The 22,813-nt window shown below is 41.5% G+C and overlaps 1 protein-coding gene across 9 annotated transcripts in view; it reads left to right on the plus strand.

Annotated features, from left to right (window-relative positions):
* TNS3 (tensin 3) overlaps positions 1 to 22,813 on the plus strand; it is a 430,864-nt gene that overhangs the window by 125,642 nt on the left and 282,409 nt on the right. For all 9 annotated transcript variants that reach the window (XR_012901850.2, XM_006136339.5, XM_006136336.5 and 6 more), the window contains one exon: positions 18,671 to 18,715. Coding sequence is in view for 5 of the 9 variants with exons in the window: in XM_006136339.5 (XP_006136401.3) it covers positions 18,671 to 18,715 (45 nt within the window). In the remaining 4 variants the exon portion in view is untranslated. The remainder of the gene's footprint in view (positions 1 to 18,670; positions 18,716 to 22,813) is intronic.

A 22,813-nucleotide genomic window follows, 5' to 3' on the forward strand; every position in this document is an offset into this window, starting at 1 on the left:
TTTGTATGTGCCGCCTCCATCTATAAATAAAACAGGTGAGCAAATATTGACAGATCACCCACACCCTCTTGGCACGCTATCCCTGTTGAAAGAAATGTCTGACTTTAAGAAACACTATGAGGTTAATTTTATAAAGCTCTCTATTCTGTATTTGTTGTAATGCTGCAGGTGTTCCCTTTCACCAGATAATTCAGTGCCATCACTCCAGCTTGCATCCAGCTGTTTGGCTTTATTCTGAAGTCCCTCCAGTCTATAATATTTCTAGTGAAACTATCATCTCTTTTTCTCTCTCCTGTCTGTACCATGACTATGTAAAATGGCCTTGAAACCTTTCTTCCACTTCTGTGTGTATATATTGTTTACCTGAGGCCTGATGGTGAAAATGTTTGCTTGCATGAGTGGACTCTTAGATTTAGATTAGCCTTTCTTGATTAAATGGCACTTGCAGTTCAAAATGCTTTTCAGTGGGAAACAGTGGAATAGTTTGAATACTGAGTTTTCCAAGCCTTTGATAAACACACTTATGATAGAAATTTAATTTTCAGACTTTCTGAAGGTTAGTATATTAACAAAAACTGATATTTAAAGATGGAATGGGTATAGAAATCCTGTGTCTGACTGTACCATGGAAATACCATGTGTACTAGATGGTATTTATATTTGAGAACTGGTTTCTGTTTCTCCTGTTTCTTTTGGTCATGCTTTTTGCCCACTCCCTTACTTGAGCTGTAGAATGCTATTGCACTTGCACATTTATCAGATTGCCTTATCTTGCCATTCTCTTTGAAGCAGTGGCTTGTGGGAGATTTTGAAAGGCCTTCCGGGAGCCCAGCTGAATTGCGGGTAAAGAGATGAAGTTCATTAATTGCCTGGGAAACTGAAATGCCCATTTTCACTCAATTAGCAGAAAACTTCAGAATGCTCACCCTCTCCCCCAATCTTCCCTGCAACTCTCAGACAAATTATTTTCTCTAGAGTTTAAATGTCACAGGAGCTTCAAGCACATTTTTGAGCGTTGTGGCCTTTTTTAAAAAAGATGGGCTTATGTCTTAATAGGTTCCCAACATTCCCAAATGTAATGTGGTCCTTGTTGTCCCCAGTGTGAGAATGCAGTACCTTCATTCACTGTTGAATTCTTGTCATTTCGTATGGTGGAGTTGGGTAGAGTAGGTGTGAAATGTGGCTAGCAGTGATTGCTCCCTTTTTAGGCTAAAATATATGCACAGATTTTCAATCCTGCTTTTGTGAAAAAGCCTCGGGAGACTGGAGAGGACATAAGGATGCCAAAAACCAAGTTGTGGCTGGGGAAACTGTAGAAGCCTAGAGAGATGCTGGGATCTGTAGCACACTGACGGTCCGAGTAGCTGCAGATCTCCTCATCCCCACTTTCTTCTTAATTATCCCTCTGCCTCTTCCTGCACCTTTGCCTTCTTGACACCTGCACCCGCCTGGCAGAGCAGCATGGAGGGCGGCTGCCCTGTATGTTGGGACTCAAGCTGGGGCTACGGTGCTATTTTAGTACCACGGTCCCAGCCCCAGCAGCTGCCATGTAGCTGGGGCCCCCGCTGCTCCCAGGGGCTGGGCTGCACAGCGGAAAGCTGCCCCGTGTGCTGGGACTGGAGCCAGGCCATTGTGATATTTTTAGTACCGCAGCCCAGGCTCCAGCTCCAGCAGCCGCCATGCAGGTGGTGTGGCGGCTACCCAGCTGTTCATGGGGTGGGTAGTCACCCACCACATGGCCCCACCCTTTGGAGCTACTGGGTCTGCAGCTGTGTGGCTCTGCTGAGGGGATGGATGGGAATGAAATTCTTGGTGCAAGTCCACACAGGTACGTACACACCTTACAGGGAACCCTACTGGAGAGGAAATATAGGAGATGTGAGGTAGCAACAAAGGCTAGAGAAGCCATGTAGACCGGCAGATGAACTAAGTTTGGGAAAGGATCAGAAGACCGGAGAAACCCTATGGCCAGAAGTGGATACCACGATTTCTGGATAACTATATGATGAAGATAGCCACCCTCATTTTATGTAATCAATTTTAAGGATGTTAAGGACTAGTGAACTAGCTGACTATCCAATAAGCAAATGCTTATCTGATAGCTGAGTCAACTAGTCAATTCCTCCCCCGTCTATTATATAGAGGCAGCAAAGGGGAGAAAATGGGGGGTATTTCAAAGTGGCAGTGTCTCACGGAGCTGATCCTGAGCTCCATGTAAAGCTGCCCCTTTCAAATGTCATCACAGCATTTGTGTGCAGCCTGGGGTCACCTGTGGAGTCCATAGCTGATCCTGGGTTCTGGGGAAATGCTGCGTGGTGCTTGGGGTCAGCTGGGGGGGGATCCCCAGCTGATCCTGGGTTCTATGGAAATGCCACGCAGAGACCGGGATCATCTGGGGAGTCCCCAGCTGACCCAAGCTCCATGTGGCATTTCAAAGCAGCAGTGCAGCATGAAGCCTGGGGTCAGCGGGGGACCCCAGGCTCCATGAGGGCACTTCTGCTTTGAAATGCACGAAAGACCCCACTGGGGACTCTTCTACATTTCAAAGCTGGCACCTGTGTGCAGCCAGGAGTCAGCGGGACTTCTCGCTGGCCCCGGGCTTCATGCGGAGTTCCGCATTCCTCCTTTGAATGTACAAGATGCCCACCAGGGGCTCTTGTACATTTCAAAGGAGGAATACAGAAGTGCCTATTGACAAGTCAAGTAGTCAATGGCATTCCATCGACTACTCTACTAGTAAATTACTCTATATTTAATATCCTTAATCAATTTACTTTCAGTGTTGCTAGATCAAACAGGGGGCATACAGAGCAATAGATTGTTGGCAGGAAAGATCAATAGCAGAAAAACATAATTCCTCCACCTTCAAACCCCCTGCTTCTCCCCCTCCCACACACACACACCCCTGCAGGAAGCTTGAAACTTGTAAGGGGTCACATTTTCTGGTGTGTCTTTGTTCTATAGTTCAGACAATGGTGTGATTTAACATATGATTTTATTGGAGAAGAAATCTTTTCAAATAAACATACTGCTTTTTGTAACAAGCCCTCTCAGGATCCGAAAGCAGAGTTCTGAGTGTACGGACATGTTTGGCAACTTGGAAAAAAGCAGAAAAAGCAAAAACCTAAATGCGCTGAGGAGGCCTTATTTCTATGAATCAGGAATAATTCACTGAAGACAAATGGGCTTATGCTGGTGCAAAACAAATACAAATTAGATCAGAAATAGGCCCATAGTGGTACTGTATGTTTTTTTCTTCTTACTGATAAAGATAAGAGATCAAGGACAAACATGCTTGTTTATACATTTCCTATTATGATTATTGCATTTGGAAACAAGTTTTGAATACTTGTAGATTATTTTTCTTTGGTGATCTGAACACGTATGATTATCGACCATTATTATGGTCTGGAAATATCCTGCAGCTGATGGTAATTTGTGTAATATGTAATAACTTTTATGTGTAGCTGGCTTATCTGTTCTGAAGATAGCTTTTCCACTACTCCGTTACCCACATCCCTGAATTTAAGACCACACACTAGTATTTTAGCATTGATGCATACCTGGTATGTGCTGCAGTTTTGCATATGAGACCATTTGCTTCTGTTTTGGTTACTACATCAGTGTCTCTTCAGGGCCATCCATGCTTGCCTGCTTCATTATCACTGTATTTATGAAAACCATTCAAAGCCTTTGACAAGCTGAATGGGTTTTTTTAAAATGTTCATTCCATCCACCCAATTTATGTAAGACTTTGGCACGACTGCAGCCCTGCAAAGATGGCAAGTTGTCGGTCACAAATGGATTGCTTTTCTTGCAGCCCTTCCCCAGTTGAGAACAGGAGTCACAAAAGTAAAAGAAATGAGGTTTGTTTCAGTGGAAATGGTGAGAGCGGTGAGAACCAGTAGCTACATTCTCCCATTCAGTTTAGGGATGTTATAGTGTATTCAACAAACCGATTAACCAATATGCAAAAGCTTATAGGTTAATACTATAGACTACATGCATTTCCCTCTCACTCCTCCAACCAGTAAATTTTTTTAGCAGGCTGGCCAGCAGCCCTGCTCAGTTCTGGATCACACTGGGTGTGGGACCTACCCCTGCTGTAACTCTGCATTTAAAGTGTATTAGGAGCTGGGCAGGCAGGCCGCCCGGCTCACTTCCGATTCACACCGGGTCCAGGAACTCAGACCCTGTCTCCCCACAGACAGGGGCTACTGCCACCCTTTATCAGAGGAAGCAGTATACGGCGACAAGCAGCTGGACCACAAAAGGAGCTGGTTTTTAAACTGGTTCCTCTCCTGCCTCAGACCCCGTGCTGCTGCTGGCCCCGCCCTCAGGGAATATAGATTGACCAATAAGAATTCATGAGGTTACTCGACTATTCAATTAACCGTTATTTAACATCCCTAATTCAGTGAGAGAGGAAGAGAGAAAACGGAGTTCACCCTGTCCCTCAGAAGCTGGAGAGGGATGTCAGGTTTGAGATCAAATCCTGCTGGTCGAATTGCTCCATTGCCTTCTTCCTGCATCATACTTCAAGAGCCTGCCCATGTTACACCTCTGCCCAGCACTGCTGCTTGCACTGTCAGTGCATTTCTCTGCAACGAAACACCCTCCTCTTCTATATTATTTGCTAACTCTTAGGCTACAGTTAGATAGTGGAACTATTTTGAAATACCAGAAGTATCCCAAAATAGCTATTCTGCATCTTTAAAGTAGAAATATATTTTGAAATAAGAATTGGGAGCACTATTCCAGCATCCCTGTAACCCTCGTTCCGTGAGGATTAAGGGATGTTTCGGAATAGCACTTTATTGTTAAATTTGGCGCTGTGTAGACCGCGCCAAATTTCAAAACGAGCTATTTTGAAATTACCTTGAAATAAGCAGAGCACAAATTGCGTATTTTATTTTGATGTAAGGGTGTGTAGTGTACCCTTAGATAACCCTGAATTAATCATTTGCTCCCAAAAGGTAAAATATGTTGAATAAATTATTGATTTCAAGCTTATTATTATTGTTATCAATAATAAACATGCATATTGCAGTATCGTCTAGCGCTCTGGCGCTGGTACATAAACAAGCCGGGGTGGCCAGTTAATGTGTTTCTAAAAGTGATTTTATGGAACACTTTCAGAAACACTTCTTTATGGTATTTGGGACATTATAGGCCTGCTTCCACTATCGTTGACGTGAAATGCAAAAGTTCTGTTGATTTTAAAGGGGAGTAGTCTTAGCCTCCATACAGCTCCTTAGAATTATGTAACAGGAAAAACCTTTTCAACTAGAAGGATAGTTGAGCACTGAATCACCTAGGTAGAAGTTTTTAAGAACAGGCTAGACAAACACCTTGCCAGGGATGATCTATGTGTACTTATTCCTGCTTCAGCATGGGGAGATGAACTAAATGACCTTCTAAATTCCTTTCCAGCCTTACATGTGTATGATTCTATATCATCCAGTAGTCTCAAAAAAGATCTGTGAGATGAGGTGTGGTTATTTTACTCTGTATATAGAGAGGCAGAAGGTTTAAATTACCTGTCCCTAGGAGTTCTGGCCTAAGGAGCACTGACACTTCTGTCACCTCTAGAACAGTGCTCACTTACTCACCAGAAAAGATGATGCTGGCAACTTGGCAAAAAAGAGTTTTTATGTTCAGCCATGAACTTTGAAAACTGTAAGTGCCGAGTGTTGGTTCCAAATGAGAATGGCTAAGATATCTGAGGTTCAAGGTTCAGATAACGGTTTGAAAAAGAAACCCATTACCAGAAGAAACTATCAGACAGTTGGCTTTGAAAGGATCATGCTTTCCATGTGAATCATAACATTTCATGTAAAAGTTCAGGGGAGCTATATAACATAAGAACGGCCGTACTGGGTCAGACCAAAGGTCCACCTAGCCCAGTATCCTGTCTACCAACAGTGGCCAGCACCAGGTGCCCCAGAGATGGTGGACCGAAGACAATGATCACATGATTTGTCTCCTGCCATCCCTCTCTAGCCTCTGACAAACAGAGGCCAAGGACACCATTTTATCCCCTGACTAATAGCCTTTTATGGACCTAACCTCCATGAAATTATCTAGCTTCTCTTTAAACTCTATTATAGTCCTAGCCTTCACAGCCTCCTCTGGCAAGGAGTTCCACAGATTGACTACATGCTGTGTGAAGAAGAACTTTCTTTTATTAGTTTTAAACCTGCTACCCATTAATTTCATTTGGTGTTCTCTAGTTCTTCTATTATGGGAACTAATAAATAACTTTTCTTTATTGGCCCTCTCCACACCACTCATGATTTTATAGACCTCTATCATATCCCCCCTCAGTCTCCTCTTTTCTAAACTGAAAAGTCCCAGTCGCTTTAACCTCTCCTCATATGGGACCTGTTCCAAATCCTTAATCATTTTAGTTGCCCTTTTCTGAACCCTTTCCATGGCCAAAATATCTTTTTTGAGGTGAGGAGACCACATCTGTACACAGTATTCAAGATGTGGGTGTATCATAGTTTTATACAGGGGCAGTAAGATATTCTGGGTCTTATTTTCTATCCCTTTCTTAATAATTCCTAGCATCCTGTTTGCCTTTTTGACCGCCGCTGCACACTGTGTGGAAGTTCTCAGAGAACTGTCCATGATAAATCCAAGATCTCTTTCCTGATTTGTCGTAGCCAAATTAGCCCCCATCATACTGTACGTATAGTTGGGGTTATTTTTCCCGATGTGCATTACTTTACACTTATCCACATTAAATTTCATTTGCCATTTTGTTGCCCAATCACTCAGTTTGGTGAGATCTTCTTGGAGTCCCTCACAGTCTGCTTCTGTCTTGACTATCCTAAACAGTTTTGTATCATCTGCAAACTTTACTACCTCACTGCTTACCTCTTTCTTCAGATCATTTATGAATAAGTTGAAAAGGATTGGTCCCAGGACTAACCCTTGGGGTACACCACTAGTTACCCCTCTCCAATCTGAAAATTTACCATTTATTCCTACCCTTTGTTTCCTGTCTTTTAACCAGTTCGCAATCCAAGAAAGGACCTTCCCTCTTATCCCATGGCCATGTAATTTACACAAGAGCCTTTGGTGAGGGACCTTGTCAAAGGCTTTCTGAAAATCCAAGTATACTATATCTACTGGATCCCCCTTGTCCGCATGTTTGTTAACCCTTTCAAAGAACTCTAACAGATTAGTAAGACAGGATTTCCCTTTACAGAAACCATGTTGACTTTTGTCCAATAAATTATGTTCTTCTACATGCTTCACAATTTTATTCTTTACTATTGTTTCGACTAATTTGCCCGGTATTTAGACTTACCGGTCTGTAATTGCCAGGATCACCTCTAGAGCCCTTTTTAAATATTGGTGTCACGTTGGCTACCTTCCAGTCATTAGGTACGGAAGCCGATTTAAAGGATAGGTTACAAACCACAGATAATAGCTCAGCAATTTCCCATTTGAGTTCTTTTAGAACCCTTGGATGAATGCCATCCGGTCCCGGAGATTTGTTAACATTAAGTTTTTCCATTTGTTCCAAAACCTCCTCTAATGACACTTCAATCCGGGACAGTTCCTCAGATTCATCACCCACAAAGGACGGTGCAGATTCAGGAATCTCCCCAACGTCCTCAGCCGTGAAGACTGAAGCAAAGAAATCATTTAGTTTCTCCGCAATGGCTTTATCGTCCTTGATTGCTCCTTTTATAGCTCGATCATCTAGGGGACCCACAGGTTTTTTAGCAGGCTTCCTGCTTCTAATGTACTTCAAAAAGAAATAACAAAATGTTTTTTAGTTTTTGGCTAGCTGTTCCTCAAAATCTTTTTTTTGCTTTTCTTATTACATTTTTACACTTGATTTGACAGTGTTTATGTTCCTTTCTATTTATCTCAGTAGGATTGGACTTCCACTTCTTAAAAGATACCTTTTTGTTCCTCACTGCTTCTTTTACACGGTGGTTAAGCCACGGTGACTCTTTTTTAGGTCTCTTGCTATGTTTTTTAATTTGGGGTATACATTTAAGTTGGGCCTCTATTTTGGTGTCTTTAAAAAGTTTCATGCAGCTTTCAGGGATTTGGCTCTAGTCACTGTGCCTTTTAATTTCTGTTTAACTAACCTCCTCATTTTTGTGTAATTCCCCTTTTTGAAATTAAATGCCAGGGTGCTGGACTGCTGAGGTGTTCTTCCCACCACAGGAATGTTGAATGTTATTATATTATGGTCACTATTCCCAAGCAGTCCGGTAACGGTTATATCCTGGACCTGATCCTGCACTCCACTCAGGACTAAATCGAGGATTGCCTCTCCCCTTGTGGGTTCCTGCACTAGCTGCTCCAAGAAGCAGTCATTTAAGCCATTGAGAAATTTTATCTCCGCTTCTCTTCTTGAGGTGACATGTATCTAGTCAATATGGGGGTAATTAAAATCCCCCATTATTATAGAGTTCTTTATTTTGGTAGCCTCTCTAATCTCCCTCAGCATTTCAATGTCAGTATCGCTGTCCTGGTCAGGTGGTCGGTAATATATCCCTACTGCTAATTTCTTATTACTGGAGCATGGAATTTCTATCCATAGCAATTCTATTGAACATGTTGATTCACTTAATATTTTTATTTCATTTGATTCTACATTATCTTTCACATACAGTGCCACTCCGCCACCCACCCGGCCTGCTCTATCCTTTCTATATATTTTATATCCCGGTATGATTGTGTCCCACAGATTTTCCTCATTCCACCAGGTTTCAGTGATGCCTATTATGTCAATCTCCTCATTTAATACGAGGTACTCTAGTTCACCCATCTTATTAGTCAGACTCCTAGCATTTGTGTACAAGCACGTTAGAAATTTGCCACTGGTTATTTGTCTGCCCTTCTCTGATGCATTGGATTCCTTTGTATGCGGTTGTTTGTCTGCTCTGGCCCATGGTTTGCCCTCTCCCCTCCTCTCTTTCCGACTACAGCTTAGAGAATCTCTATCAATGGATTCTCCTCTAAGAGAAGTCTCCCTCCGATTTACGTGCATCTCCGCACCAATCGGCTTTCCCCCATCTCTTAGTTTAAAAACTGCTCTACGGCCTTTTTAATGTTTAGTGCCAGCAGTATGGTTCCACCCTGGTTTAGGTGGAGCCCATCCTTCCTGTATAGGCTCCCCCCCTCCCAAAAGTGTCCCCAGTTCCTAATAAATCCAAACCCCTCTTCCCTACACCATCGTCTCATCCATGCATTGAGACTCTGAAGCTCCGCCTGCCTACCTGGCCCTGCGCGTGGAACTGGAAGCATTTCCGAGAATGCCACCATAGATGTCCTGGATTTCAGTCTCTTTCCTAGCAGCCTAAATTTGGCCTCCAGGACATCTCTCCTACCTTTCCCTACGTCATTGGTACCTACATGTACCACGACCACCGGCTCCTCCCCAGCACTTCACATAAGTCTATCTAGATGCCTCGAGAGATCCGCAACCTTCGCACCAGGCAGGCAAGTGACCATACGGTTCTCCCGGTCATCACAAACCCAACTATCTATGTTTCTAACGATCGAATCACCCACTACTAACACCTGCCTCTTCCTAACTGGCATTCCCTCCCCCTCAGAGGTATCCTCAGTGCGAGAGGATACCACAACATCCTCTGGGAGGAGGATCCCAACTACGGGATGGTTTCCCTCTGCTCCCATTAAATGCTCTGTTCCCTTTCATCCTCCTTAAGAGCACTGGGGCTCTCAGACTGGAGGTGGGACAGTACTAGAGTGTCCGGGAAAGTCTCATCAACATAGCTCTCTACCTCCCTTAGCTCCTCCAGTTCAGCTACCCTGTCCTCCAAAGCCCGAACTCGGTCTCTGAGGGTCAGGAGCTCCTTGCAACGGGTGGACACATACGCCACCCACCCACAGGGCAGGTAATCATACATGTTACACTCGACGCAATAAACAGGATAGCCCCCACTCTGCTGCTGGGCTTCTGTCTCCATTTTTCTAATGAATAAGTTTAAGTATAAACTGGGATTCTTTTTAAACCTCTGGAGTATAGATTATTCTAAGAGTTATGTTTTAAAGAAGGTCCCAAGTCACTAGTGCCCTCTAAACTCCCCCTCTAAACTCCCTCTCCAAACTCTACTGTTAGCATACACTTCTAATGAAATTCTGTATTCCCACTGACACGGGACTTCACAAGGTGTAATTATCCTGTTTGTTAGACACCTTGATTAAGCTGAACAAACAGAACATATATACAATGTGTCCTTCAGTGACCATATTTTCCATGCAAGGCTTGTAGTAGATTTTTATAAGAAACTCTTGTAAAGCATATGTTTTCAATCCGATGTTTGAGACAGTGTTGACTAGTGCTCAGAGCACAGGCCTGACAGTCAAGAAAACCAGATTTTCTTCCTTCTGATTCTGTACATAACTGCAAGCAAAACATTTACATATTTCATTCCTTAGTATCCTCTCTAGTAACACTCACCTTTGTAAAATGGTTTTAGAAATTCAGATGACAGAAACAAATTTTTGCAAATTATTTTATTACAATATAGTATTTCATTATATTCCCATACATCCTGGACTATATTTATTATTGTTAGCTCTCTTGTAACTTCTTCAGTTACAGGTACTTTCACCAGTTATTTGCACAGGAGAGTTCTGCCTATTAGCATTTTAGAATATAGTAGGTTTATTCTTCAGTTGTTGAGTTCACTTTCTTTGTCTTTGGCTCATTCATGTGGGTACCATTACAGCTGTTTGAAACAAGCCCCTGGTGACTAGCCAGTGTGTTGACCTGTACAGCTGCAAGGGAAGAACTTTTAGAAAGAAATGGTACTGCTTAAGCAGATAGAATGTCTTGCTTCATTATATTTCAATGCTGGGAGAAATGAAGGACATGTATTGAGCAAATCAGTTTTCCTTTGTACTGTAAGTGGTGCTGACAATTCTCTGGGCAAAAGTAATGCAAGACCGAAACACTTGTTCCTCAAGATTATGATTTTTGTAGCACAACTCCTCTTTTTTAAAAATGACATTAGTTACAGAATTTGAATCCAGATTTCATACACTCTAAAGCTGAGGTATATTCAGATGTGAAGTTTTAACTCAGGTGATACGTTGTTGTGTCCAAAATTTTCTTCCTCCATGTGGTTGTTCTTCCATATTGCTGTGATTCCTATTGGAGATGGAGTAAAGTGGGGAAACTCCCTTACTCACTTAAATGAATTCTCTGAACTCTCAGAGAATCTTTCACTAATCTCAAGGTGCAGACAGTTTCCAGGTTGCTTTCACTGTGTTTGAACAGCTTGCAGCAGGAGAAAAGGTATTCACTGGGGGAAAAATAGGAGAAGAAAACTGAACATCCTAATTGCCAAAAGCAACATAGAGGTTATATGGAATCTGAATGAAGGAAGGAGCAAAAACATTTTTGTAATACTTTCAACCTGTATGAGAGCTTGAATATCAAATTCCAGGCCAGTATAGCTGTTGAGGCCCTTTTGGGATCATAGCACATCAGTGCTGCCTGTACTCCTGTGTTTGTGTTTCTTGGAGATTAAGAGCTGGCAAATATGAATGACATATCTTTTTACAGGCATTTTATTTTATGTGAAACCTTATCTTCCCTTAGGAGAAACAAGCTTTGCTTACTTTGTTTTAAATTTTGCAAGTAATTTGTTTATTCCTATGTTTAGAGATGGGTGAACTGTTTGTAACAAGCTGTTTGTTTGGGTTTTTGCTAAAGAGGTTAGTCCAAGAGTCAAGCGCTAACCAAGGAGCATCAGAAAATGTGGCTGGTGATGACATTTTACCATTAGAGACATGAATACTGCTGAACTGGTCAGGGTTTTCTTGAATATATTTGTTGTCCCTTATTTGTAATAGTCTAATATTTGGCTAGTAACTCAGGCTGTTCTTGTGAGTCATTCCTTCTTATCTGGAGCAAGTACAGCAGATTCTGCTTAATAGCAACCCAGATATTTACAACTTCCTGTAAATAACAACATTTATCTAGGAACCAGTCCTGTCCCAATTGATTTTAATATTAATGGGATTTGGATATTGGCAATGACATGCCACTTATTAACAACATTTTTGGGAAGACAGGCTCTACCTGAGGGCAGGTTTGCAAGGCTGCAGCCCTAGAAGAAGTGGCTGGATATGCTGAGCCCATGCAGGGAGGCTTGTGGGGCTGCAGGTGGGGAAGAAAGTGCTGGGACCTGTCTTGGTGAAGGACGAAGTGCAGCTCTGCCACCTTGCCTGCAGCCAGTGGTTTACTTGACCAATGCTTTCTTCTGGGGCTGCAGCCTAGCAAATTGGCCTATATGCAGAGACTCAGAGAAAGTAAGTGGTAGTAGGATGGGAGGGGAGTAGTAAGCTAGGGATGGGGGGAACTGCAGCCCAGATGCTGGAACAGCATAGTGCCTCTTCCTGCCCTCTCTGGACTCTGCCAGGGGAGTGAACATGGGGAAGGAAGCACAGGGGTGTGCTGAGTCCCAATGCTTGGAGAATATAAAGTAATGTGCTGTTATGTAGGCCTCCAGTGCCCCTGCTCCCAGTGGAAAGCCCTGGTGACCAGGCTGCATCTTTCCATCCTGGGAAGGTATATCCCATCACTTCCTCTCCTGGCTGCTGCCTTTCAAACCTGCCTTCCTCTTATTAGCAACTGCCAAATAATAGTAACTTTTTGATGTCCACAGAGGAGCTGCTGATAAGCAGAATTTGTTATAGAGTCTGTTACTTTTTTTTTACAACATTCAGATGTTTTAGATCTCATAATGTGCTTCTTATTTTCACATTTAGATCTAACCCTGATGTGTATGAATAGTTCTGATTTATGGAACATACTTATAACTTTGAAAGGACATATAAGCCGAGTGATTCCCATCTCTAGCTCTTTAGTAGCCTATATGAAATAAATTGGTAGCCTCCATCCTGTCCCTGACAAACTTTTGTCCCTCTTGTGAAAAGCACTATGAAAATTGCCATTCTAAGTGGTGCTCTCGATGGCATTATTGTATCACCAGAGGCAAAAGACTATATCAGGGTTTAGGGGAGAAGCGGCACTCTTGCTATGTATGCATTGCTTGTGCTATGAATAAATAAAGGTCTCCAGAGTTGTTTAATTTCATGCCAAATGTAGCAATTCTAAAATGGAGGGCGGATGACAAAAAAAATACAATTTATTCTGAGAATTGTTGTTTTAAAGAACTATGTTTATTTACCAGAGCAGGGGAGAGGAAGGGAGAAATACAGGAAATGTAACAAGATAACCTTAGAAACCACATGTTTTTTGCAATTCCTTTCAAAGTTTCAAAATTAGTCCAATTTTATCAAATTGATGTGATGATTAGCCTATTTTCACTCCAAAAAAAAAAAGCCAGTTGTTGAGAAAAGCACATAAAACTTTGAAAGTAGAAATATATTTAGGATGAGAATCAATTCAATTTTTTAGAACAAAAATTTTTGGGGGGATTTTAGTTTGTATAGTGCAGATCCCACTGGGATTCCAATCTCTGTTATGGTCTGTGGACATACAAATAATTATTTTTGGTAGTGAAGATCATAAAGAGAAGACATTTTCCCCCTACCCAGTTCTCAGACTCTAAGTAGCATCTTGACACTGAAATATAGAAGGGATATTGCTACTGGTTTGTCCCTGAGGGCCTGCTCTTATGGTAGGTTATCATAGTGGCTGCCCTTAGTGCCAACATGGGTGGTTTGGTTTTGTTTATTTGTTTGTGCCTTTTGATTGGGAGGGAGCACCAAAAATGTTTTCCATTTTTGGCCAAACATATTCCTGGGAGTTTCATTGCATGACATAATATTCAATTAAACTGCAATCTTTAATTCTTGGGGAGTCCAGGACAATCCAGGCAACCCTAACCCTGAAGACCCAACACCTGGCCAGGAGTAAATTTCACACTGAAAATAGCTATTAAGTCCACATACCATAGTGGCTATTTTTTTAACCCCCTATATTGATGCCCTCATCAGATTCACTCATTTTATTTTTATCTGTGAAAACGATTCTCCACAGTGTGTTCCAGAGGTTGCAGTACATTTTACTCGTCTGTCTTCTCTGTACCCTGGAAGAATGTTCAAGTTACAGCCAGAGTGTGATGTATCCTGCGATGAAGAAAACCTTTCTGTCATAGAAACCCCCTTCCCAACAGAAACCTGCAATTAATTCTTTTTTTGAAAAAAACATGTCATTGGGATGGGTATACAATAAGTATAAAATCAGCATTCTGCCGCATTGTGTATTTGGGGACAGGAAGGGAAGAAAAAACATATTATGTTACAGAAAGAAGAGGGTGTGGTGTATTAGGGAACATCATATTTGTATAAAAAACCTGGGTCCATTCTGTAAGCTTGGCTTTCTCCTCTTGGGGGTGGGAATACAGTGAGAGAAAAACAATCCTGGAGGGGATTAATTTTGAGGTGATTCAAATAGACACTTTGATCCCTTCCATCTGCAGGTGGGCATGTTTTAACTTGTTAATATATGGAGAGCAAATTCCCTTTTGCCTTTTATGTTTGGAAAATTACTCATAGCCCACACATGGCTATGTAATTGGGAGAGATTGTTCATTCTTGCCTGCAGCAAGGCATTTCTCTGTCTTCTGAGCTTGAGTTCCAAAACAGAGACGACAATTCTGTCAGAGAAAAAGTAGCATAACTCTCGGACTCTCCATGGAGTCACTATAAAATAGTCACTGAAATTCTACGAGCAGTTGTATTAGAGTTGCTGGCTCAATATACCAGCCAGATTTGTGCTTCACACTGCACATCTGTGAAACTGATTTCTGTAGAGCACTGGCTTTATTTGAGAACAAAAAGGAAATCACGGTGGCAGCTATATCAGGGCATGATGCAAATGGTCACAAGCAAACATCCATAGTCCAAACCATGTTGAGAGAGATTCACTACAGATTGTTAGCCCATGTTACCACCATGAAGCTCTTTGTCACCCTCTAGTGGCTGAGCCTGTGACCGAGGCTTATGAGTCAACTCATGCTTCTGAATATTGTATTGGGTTCTTTGACTCGAGTACTAGAGACTTGTGCTTTTAAATCTGGAGACAATGGGGTCACTCAATCAACTGATAGCTTGGCATAATTATAAAGTGTTGTGTTGGGAACCAATGATTTAATGAGTTACAGGGTATTATATATTAAACTGGTATTGCTGTGTTCTGTGGCACTTGGTGTTTGCTGCTCTGTATTCACACAGTGGATGTTGACAGCTGAAGAAAGTCCAGTGGGCTAAGAGAAGTCACACATACATCGCTTAAGTATTCTATAAAACAGTTACTAATTGCAATGAAGCATGAATACAACTATTTTCAACTTTTGTCATTTTTTTAAAAAAGACCTGTACATAGGTTTTATTACATTCTTCACAGAGAAAAGGATTTAGTTCCCCACATTTCCCTTCCAGTGATATTTGAGCTGCTGAAGATTCATATGAAGCAATTATTAAAAATAATAACAAATCCTTAGTGAGCTAGGTTACCAGCTGCTTCCTTTCAACTTGTATTGCAAAAATGCCTGTTTTTTCACACACGTTCAACAGAGGTATTTGCTGAAGATATTTTAGGTATTGCTGAGCTCAACATCTTTCTTTCTGAGGCCTTTTCCTCCTCTTCCCTACCCCAACGTGCTATAAAAACTCCATGGATCACCTGTATCACAACTGTTTTTCTGCATATAAAAGCCAGGGACTGCATTTGAGGGTAGCAGGCAGGGCAATTACCCAGGACCCCACATCACATGGGCCCCCCTGAAGCTACACCTGCAGTGGGCAATAATTTTTGATGGGGGGCCACTCCGAGATTTTGGTTGAGGGCCACACTTTCCTATGGAGGAGGTGTGGAGGTTGTGTGCAGAAGGGAGCTCTGGGTAGGAGATTGGGGTGCATCAGAGGATGTGAGGTTAGACAGGGAGTTTGGGTGAAATAGGAGGTTCACCCAAGGCAGAGGGTACGGGACCAGTGTCCAGGAGGAGGTATGGGTGCTGGCCTCGGGGATGGTCATAGGAGGGGGCGCAGGGTCAAAGAGGGAGCTGTGAATTGGGGAAGGAAGGTGCAGAGGGTTTGAGTGGTGACCTTGGGCAGGAAGTTGGGGTACAGAAGGGGGTCGGGTGCCAGAGGCAGGCTCTAACTGGGAGGTGCTTACCCCGGCAGCTCCTGGCCAGCAGCCCAGCAGGACTTAGGAAAGCTCCCTGCCTCCTGCAGCTCCAGGCCACTCAAAGCAGCTAGCTGCTCCATGTGCCTCTCTGCGCTGCATGCCTTGCTTAGGGCAGCAGGGTTCGTGCGCTGTCCCTGGCTGCAGCACACTCATTGCCATTCCTACTGGCTGAAAACCAAGCAATGAGAGCTGTGATGATTGTGCTGGGGGTGTGGGCAGCAGGTGAAGTCTTTCCCTCCTCCTCCCCTCCCTCCACACCCACCCATCCACCCACCCAACATGCACTCACATCGCAGAAGGGCAAATGGAGCAGCTAGCCACTTTGAGTGGCCTGGAGCTGAGGCAGACAGGAAGCTCGCCTGAGGGTCCCATCAGGGTAGGCCATGGGTTGGATCCGGCCTGCCCCTGGCCTACACTTCTCAGACTTTGACTTCAGCCTCAGGTGGCAGCACTCAGTGCCTGAGCTTCAGCCCAATGAAGTGGAGCTTTGGCTTTCTGCCCTGGGCCCCAGAAAATCTAATGCTGACTTGCTTGGCAGCCCCTGAAACCTGCTTGTGGCCCCCTCCCCAAGAGGCCTGAAACCTCTGCTTGAGAACCACGGGTATAAGCATTGAGGAACCTAAATCCTATTGACTGTCAAAATATGGACCAAAATCACTTGCATCTACCAAAACAGGGTTTGTGAGAACAAATTTACAACCTATGTAAAAATATGACCCTTATCATGCAAATCCTCCTGCGATGACATAGGTATGGGACTTAACTTCTCTTGGGGAAAAAAAATGAATGGTGTTAAAGCAGGTTGAGAGTGTAGAAAATTATAACATTAAGTTAAGATGAAAAATAAACCCTTGCCCATAGGTTGTAAGACAAGATGCTAACTGTAAAAAAACTGTTAGTTTTTGAAGAACACTCAGATACAGGATAAACTATGACTACAATAAATAACATGAGATAAAAAGACAGGAGTAAATTATGGGGCAGTGTTTACAAAAGGAATAGTTCTGCTAAGGTGTAATTTCAGTGAAACATGCCTAAGGTATCTTGCTCACATAAGACTAGAATTACTGAAAAAATGGGTTCCAAAAGTCAAAGCCTTGTTCACATAAATAGTTCCAGTGAAGTCAATAGGACATCTCACATAAGAAAAATGAGCAGGATCCGACCCACTGCCATTGAAAAGACTCATTCTTTCTGACCAAAGATATGGGACAATTAAACATAGCCAAGAGCTGATAAAGAGCAGAGTAAGAGTAATAGCAAATATCTCCTAATACTCTGTAGGCTCCTTATTTAGGAACGATTGTTTTATATTGACAATGAGCCATGCCACGTCATAACACTTTAACGTAGTCTTAAAACAAGCCAACAGGAATTTGCATATGCAACAAGGATATGAATGCAGACATTCTTTTGAGAGAGCTGTTGCAAGCTGTTTGCACAGTTATGTATGTTGAGTACACACATACATATTTTACATGCAGAGCTTCAGTGCCTATCTTTTATTGGACCAACTTTAGTCTTAAACAGAGATCTTTTTCAGTGTGTAAGGATGTTCAGTGTAGATTATTACACATAGGCTACATCTAGATTGCATCCCTTTTTCGTAAAAGGGATGCAAATTAGATGTATCGCAATTGCTAATGAAGCGGGGATTTAAATCTCCCCTGCTTCATTAGCATAAAAATGGCTGCTGCTTTTTTTTGGCACGGAGCTTTGCTGGAAAAAAGCGCCAGTCCAGATGCGGATCTTTCGGAAAATAAAGCCTTTTCCGAAAGATCCCTTATCCCTCTTAAAATAAAATAAGGGATAAGGGATCTTTCGGAAAAGTCTTTATTTTCCGAAAGATCCGCATCTAGACTGGTGCTTTTTACCGGCAAAGCGCCGTGCCAAAAAAAAGGGGCAGCCATTTTTATGCTAATGAAGCAGGGGAGATTTAAATCCCCGCTTCATTAGCAATTGCGATACGTCTAATTTGCATCCCTTTTACGAAAAAGGGATGCAATCTAGACGTAGCCATAGGGTGGGAACAATTAATAACACTTCATGAAAATCTCTTGTCCTTGCTGCATTGCTAATGAAGCAACCCATTTTTGATCAAATGTATTGGGTCAAAAATTCTGTATAAATAAATCTGTTTAAACACATCAAAATAAACCTAAAATGAAATAATGTTCTTGGAAGTTACACTGTAGTAAAGGAGACAAAAATAAGAAGACAAATGGAAACTGAAAAACTGTAATTAATAATAAGTGCAAGAATCCTTTCTGAAGCAGCAATGATTTTTCCACAGCATGTTAGCTTGTATTGTGTCAGAGCTGGAGAGACAATGTGGGGTTTATTTAAGGTATACCTACATGGCTGTTGACAGGTTAAATATTATTTCTTAAATGCTGTAGTAATGAATAGCAGAAAAGCTTTCCTAATTGTAGTAAAGTATTTTTGGAATTTGCCCCATCAGTTGGTAATATTTCACTAATTAAAGCAACTCTTTGTTTAAACCAGGCTGACAAGAATTCATCTGGAGGATTGGCTGTTGGACAAGCCGAGGTATGTTCATTCTTCAGTAAATCGACCCATTTTATGAAATGACCTTTCTGAAGTAATGCTTTTAACTTAGAAGAAAGTAATCACATCTGTGAATTCCTTATGGTTTCTGACTGCTGTGGGTTGCAGACTAAAATGCTTCACTCTCTTTTACTGCCGCTGAGTCTTGTGTGTAATGAAAATGAACCAAATAAAAGAAATATGTTATAGGCACGAGTATCTTTATGACTGGGAGGCACGTTGAGTGATTGGATAGTAAAATGCATGGATTGTAAATGTTTGAAGATGGAATGTTTGCAGATTGCATGGGCAGGGCACGTATTGGTTTCCTACTGAGACCCAGAGCCAGCTTAAGCTCTTTGTAGGCTCTAGGCACTCTCATAATTGTAGGCCCTTAAATTAGACTATATAGAAATATATGAGGAAGAAATACCCTATCATTTATACACCTAATATCACTCACTTTAATTTTCGCTCTTGAAAGTGGTGCACCATAATAACTGCCACCTTGCTGTATACTACAGTTATACTTAGGATTCACCTGATACTTTTCTTCTTATCAGCTGATTAACTAAGTCAGTATTGCTGGTGCTATGACTGTAAAATCCACAGAGAAATGTATTGCACCATAGAGCTGATAACTTTGGAACATTCTATCTCTAGATTGGTCAGCCTCATGCACCATCAGTGCAAACAAAAAACCTAGATATAAATATATATTTTAAACAGCTTGTAGGTATGGAAGAGAAAAAATTTAAAACAAGGGATAATTAACAAGGAACAATACTTAAGATGTTTATTTAATATCAGGAAAAAAGAAAATTAACACTATCCTAGGATAACATGTATTTTATCATTCTGTCTAACAACTCAAGCTAGTAAACACACCAAAATGCATATTATCCACACAGCTCCACTTTAAGATGCTAAAGCAATCTGTGAGTCAACTGGAAACAGTCATGCTCTCCTTGCAAATATTAATACAATATTTACTTACACTGGAAAGGAGAGAAAAAAAGGCACACAGTCAGGCTTATACAGTTTCTCTGGGATGTCAAGTTTTAATCTGATTAATAGTGCACAAACATAAAACAGTAAAATAAGTAATAATGCAACACAGAAAGCAAATAAAGTCACACATGTGAAAATAGGAAGGGAAGTAAAACATGGGGTAGTTGGTGATGAGTATTTTAAATGAATGTTTAGGATTGCTATTCAAGTGAAACAGAGATCTGTAAACACAGCTAAAAGTTACCCTTGTTTGAAACTTTCCAATTGTGTGTGTGACCAACTCAAAGAGTAGAAGATCCAGAGCTGCACTTTAACACATGGCTTCAGAGTTTATAGACAGATCCATTTTCTAAAGAGCTTGCAAATACAGTCTTCATCCGACAACACACCTAGCATCACACCTAATACGCCCATTGACTCATAAGAGCTAGAACTATACCATATAGAAAAGATCTGGCCTTAATGTCCCTCCCCAAACAAATTCTAAAACTTAATGGAAATCACTTGTCTGGAATCCAACTGAATCCAACTGAAAGGCCAAAAAACAAACAAACAAACAAAACCAAACAGAAAACAGCTTCCATGACAAAGTTCTTCAGTTTTAACAATTTGTCATGTATTATTTAGTAACACAGGATATTTAAGAAAAAAAAAAAAAGATCAGAGTCTTCATATATTGACAACACTCCAAAAAAATCTCTTGAAAGAATCCTTTTCTTTTCGGACCTTAAGCCACTACCACCTATATACACTTTTTTTGAAATGTAATCATGCAAATGTCATAAGCAAGACCTATCCACATAAATCTTATCTACAAAAGCAACCTAATTTCTTGGCAAGAGAAAAACAGCAATCCAAGTGAAAAACTTAAAAAACAACAAATAGTATAGTTGCACCTTAAAGACTAACAAAACATGTAGTTGACATCATGAGCTTTCGTGGGCACAAACCCACTTCTTCAGCTGACAGGAGTATTAGAAATCCAGATCCAAGAATAAATAAGGAGGGAGTGGGGAGGAAAAAAGAGAGACAGTGAGCAGATAGTTCAAATAGTTGCAAGAGGCTGATAAGAACAGTTAGTACCTTCATTGTTAGGTAGTTTGGTTAAGTTTTTAGGATGTGGAAGATAGTGTGTGAGCCAGCCGACATCCCGGTTCATTGCATTTACATAAGATTTAAACTTGTGAATGAAGTTAAGTTTCAACCCTTGGGTTGTGGAATTGGCCTGAAACAAAATGGCGACTTGGAGATCCATTAATGAGTGTCCAGGCAGATAAAAGTGTTCCCCAATAGGTTTTTGTGTATTTCCTTTTCAGATATCTCATTTGTGTCCATTAACTCTCTCCCATAGAGACTGACCAGTTTGGCCAATATACAGGGCAGAGGGGCATTGCTGGCATTTGATGGCATAGATCACATTGGTAGATGTGCCTCTGAAATGAGCCTCTGAAAATACAAGTGAAGTCAGATCCCGCATTAAGATCTGCTAATGCAGAATCTCTCCACCTTCTTTATTTGTCTGCGCTGCATCTGTCTCCCTCTAAACAAGCTAATTTTTAGCTCAGGCTAATTGCCTCCTGTTAAACTCAACATGGCCAAAAGCCAGCTCTTTATCTTTCCCTCCTGATATAATGTAAAAAATATTTTAGTCTAATACTGCTGAGAAGTCACTATTTTGTGTTTGCTATACAAGTCTAACAGTGGGTGCTACATTATTCTTTCCCCACATTATATTTTCCTGGCATACTTAAGATCTTGTAATTATATAACTAATCAGTTGGTAATTAATACCAACTCTTCTCACTCCAGCCTCAACAAGAAAAGGGAAGATATATTTGACTAAACTTCCTCTGATGCATTAATGAGACAATGAAGTTTCCACAGCAGCATCCCCATCATCCACATAATCACATGCCCCTATACCCCAGAATATCAGGGCACCTCCCCCCCCCCATGCAGCCTGCTTCCCCACCCCTCCCCAGCCTGGGAGAGTCCTATGTCTCTTCCTTGCACCAGCAGTTGCAGCTCAGACTGGAGTGAGTCAGGGCACCCAACGAACTCCCCCTACCTCACCACACAGATGCCAGCACCCACCCATGCTCTTTTCCCCCCACCTACCTACCCCACGCAATCTGCTCACCCTCTCCTCCCCTCCCAGGCCAGCAGGCTGGAGAGTGCTGGGTTTCTCGCATGAAACTGCAGCCAAACCCAGCTACTGTAATCCCAAATAGCAGACAAGTTTTTCAAATGCCAATATTGCTTTCAAAATGTCTCTCACCATTTTGGGAACAAACTGTGAAGAGAAGCACTCTCTTTCAAAGTTAAAACATATAAAGAACTGTCTTCAGTCTACCATAGGACAGAAATTATCATCTTCCCTTGTTCTACTTTCAACTGAGAGTGAGCTTTTGAGGAAAGTGAGAAAAAGAGTCGCATAATAAATATTTAATTGTATGTTATACCCGAAGAAAGTTTGTTGACTAAAGATTAATACATCTGCATATAACTGATCTTCAACATTTGCACATGTATTCTAATAAAAAATGCAAATTAAGTGTGATTTAGCAGTTTTCTTTTTTTTTTTTTGAGTCAATTATGAATTTTTCTTAGGCCCTAAATTTTTCATAGGTCCTAGGCACTGTACCTAATGTGCCTAATGATTAATCTGGCCCTGCTGAGAGGAAATGAATATGCTCACTTGGGACATTTGCTTCCTAGGGGACCATGTACCCTATGGCTGCTATTTGGTGAACCCCTATTCCAAACTAGCTCCATGCTGGAGAACTGTGCATTTGTTCTGAGGGGGGGAACAACATTCATTTGCAGAAATAGTTTGGTGCAATGTAAATAAAATTAAAAATTGTAGAAGCTTTGTATTCCAGATGAATGATAATATACAGAATTGAACAGTGTTATATATTAATTGCTATTTTCTAAACTTTAGACTTAAAAATGCCTGTGCATCATGTCAATGGTATGTATGCATTACCATATATACCATTGACACAATCGGTATATTGGCTGGATTTAGTTGTTTATTTATTTCCTGGGTTCCTGCTTGTGAAGAAGCCCAGTTTGCAAGATCAAGGA

Source organism: Pelodiscus sinensis, chromosome 2 (assembly GCF_052426305.1).
Source record: "Pelodiscus sinensis isolate ZL-2025 chromosome 2, ASM5242630v1, whole genome shotgun sequence".
In the NCBI taxonomy this organism is placed as follows: domain Eukaryota; kingdom Metazoa; phylum Chordata; order Testudines; family Trionychidae; genus Pelodiscus; species Pelodiscus sinensis.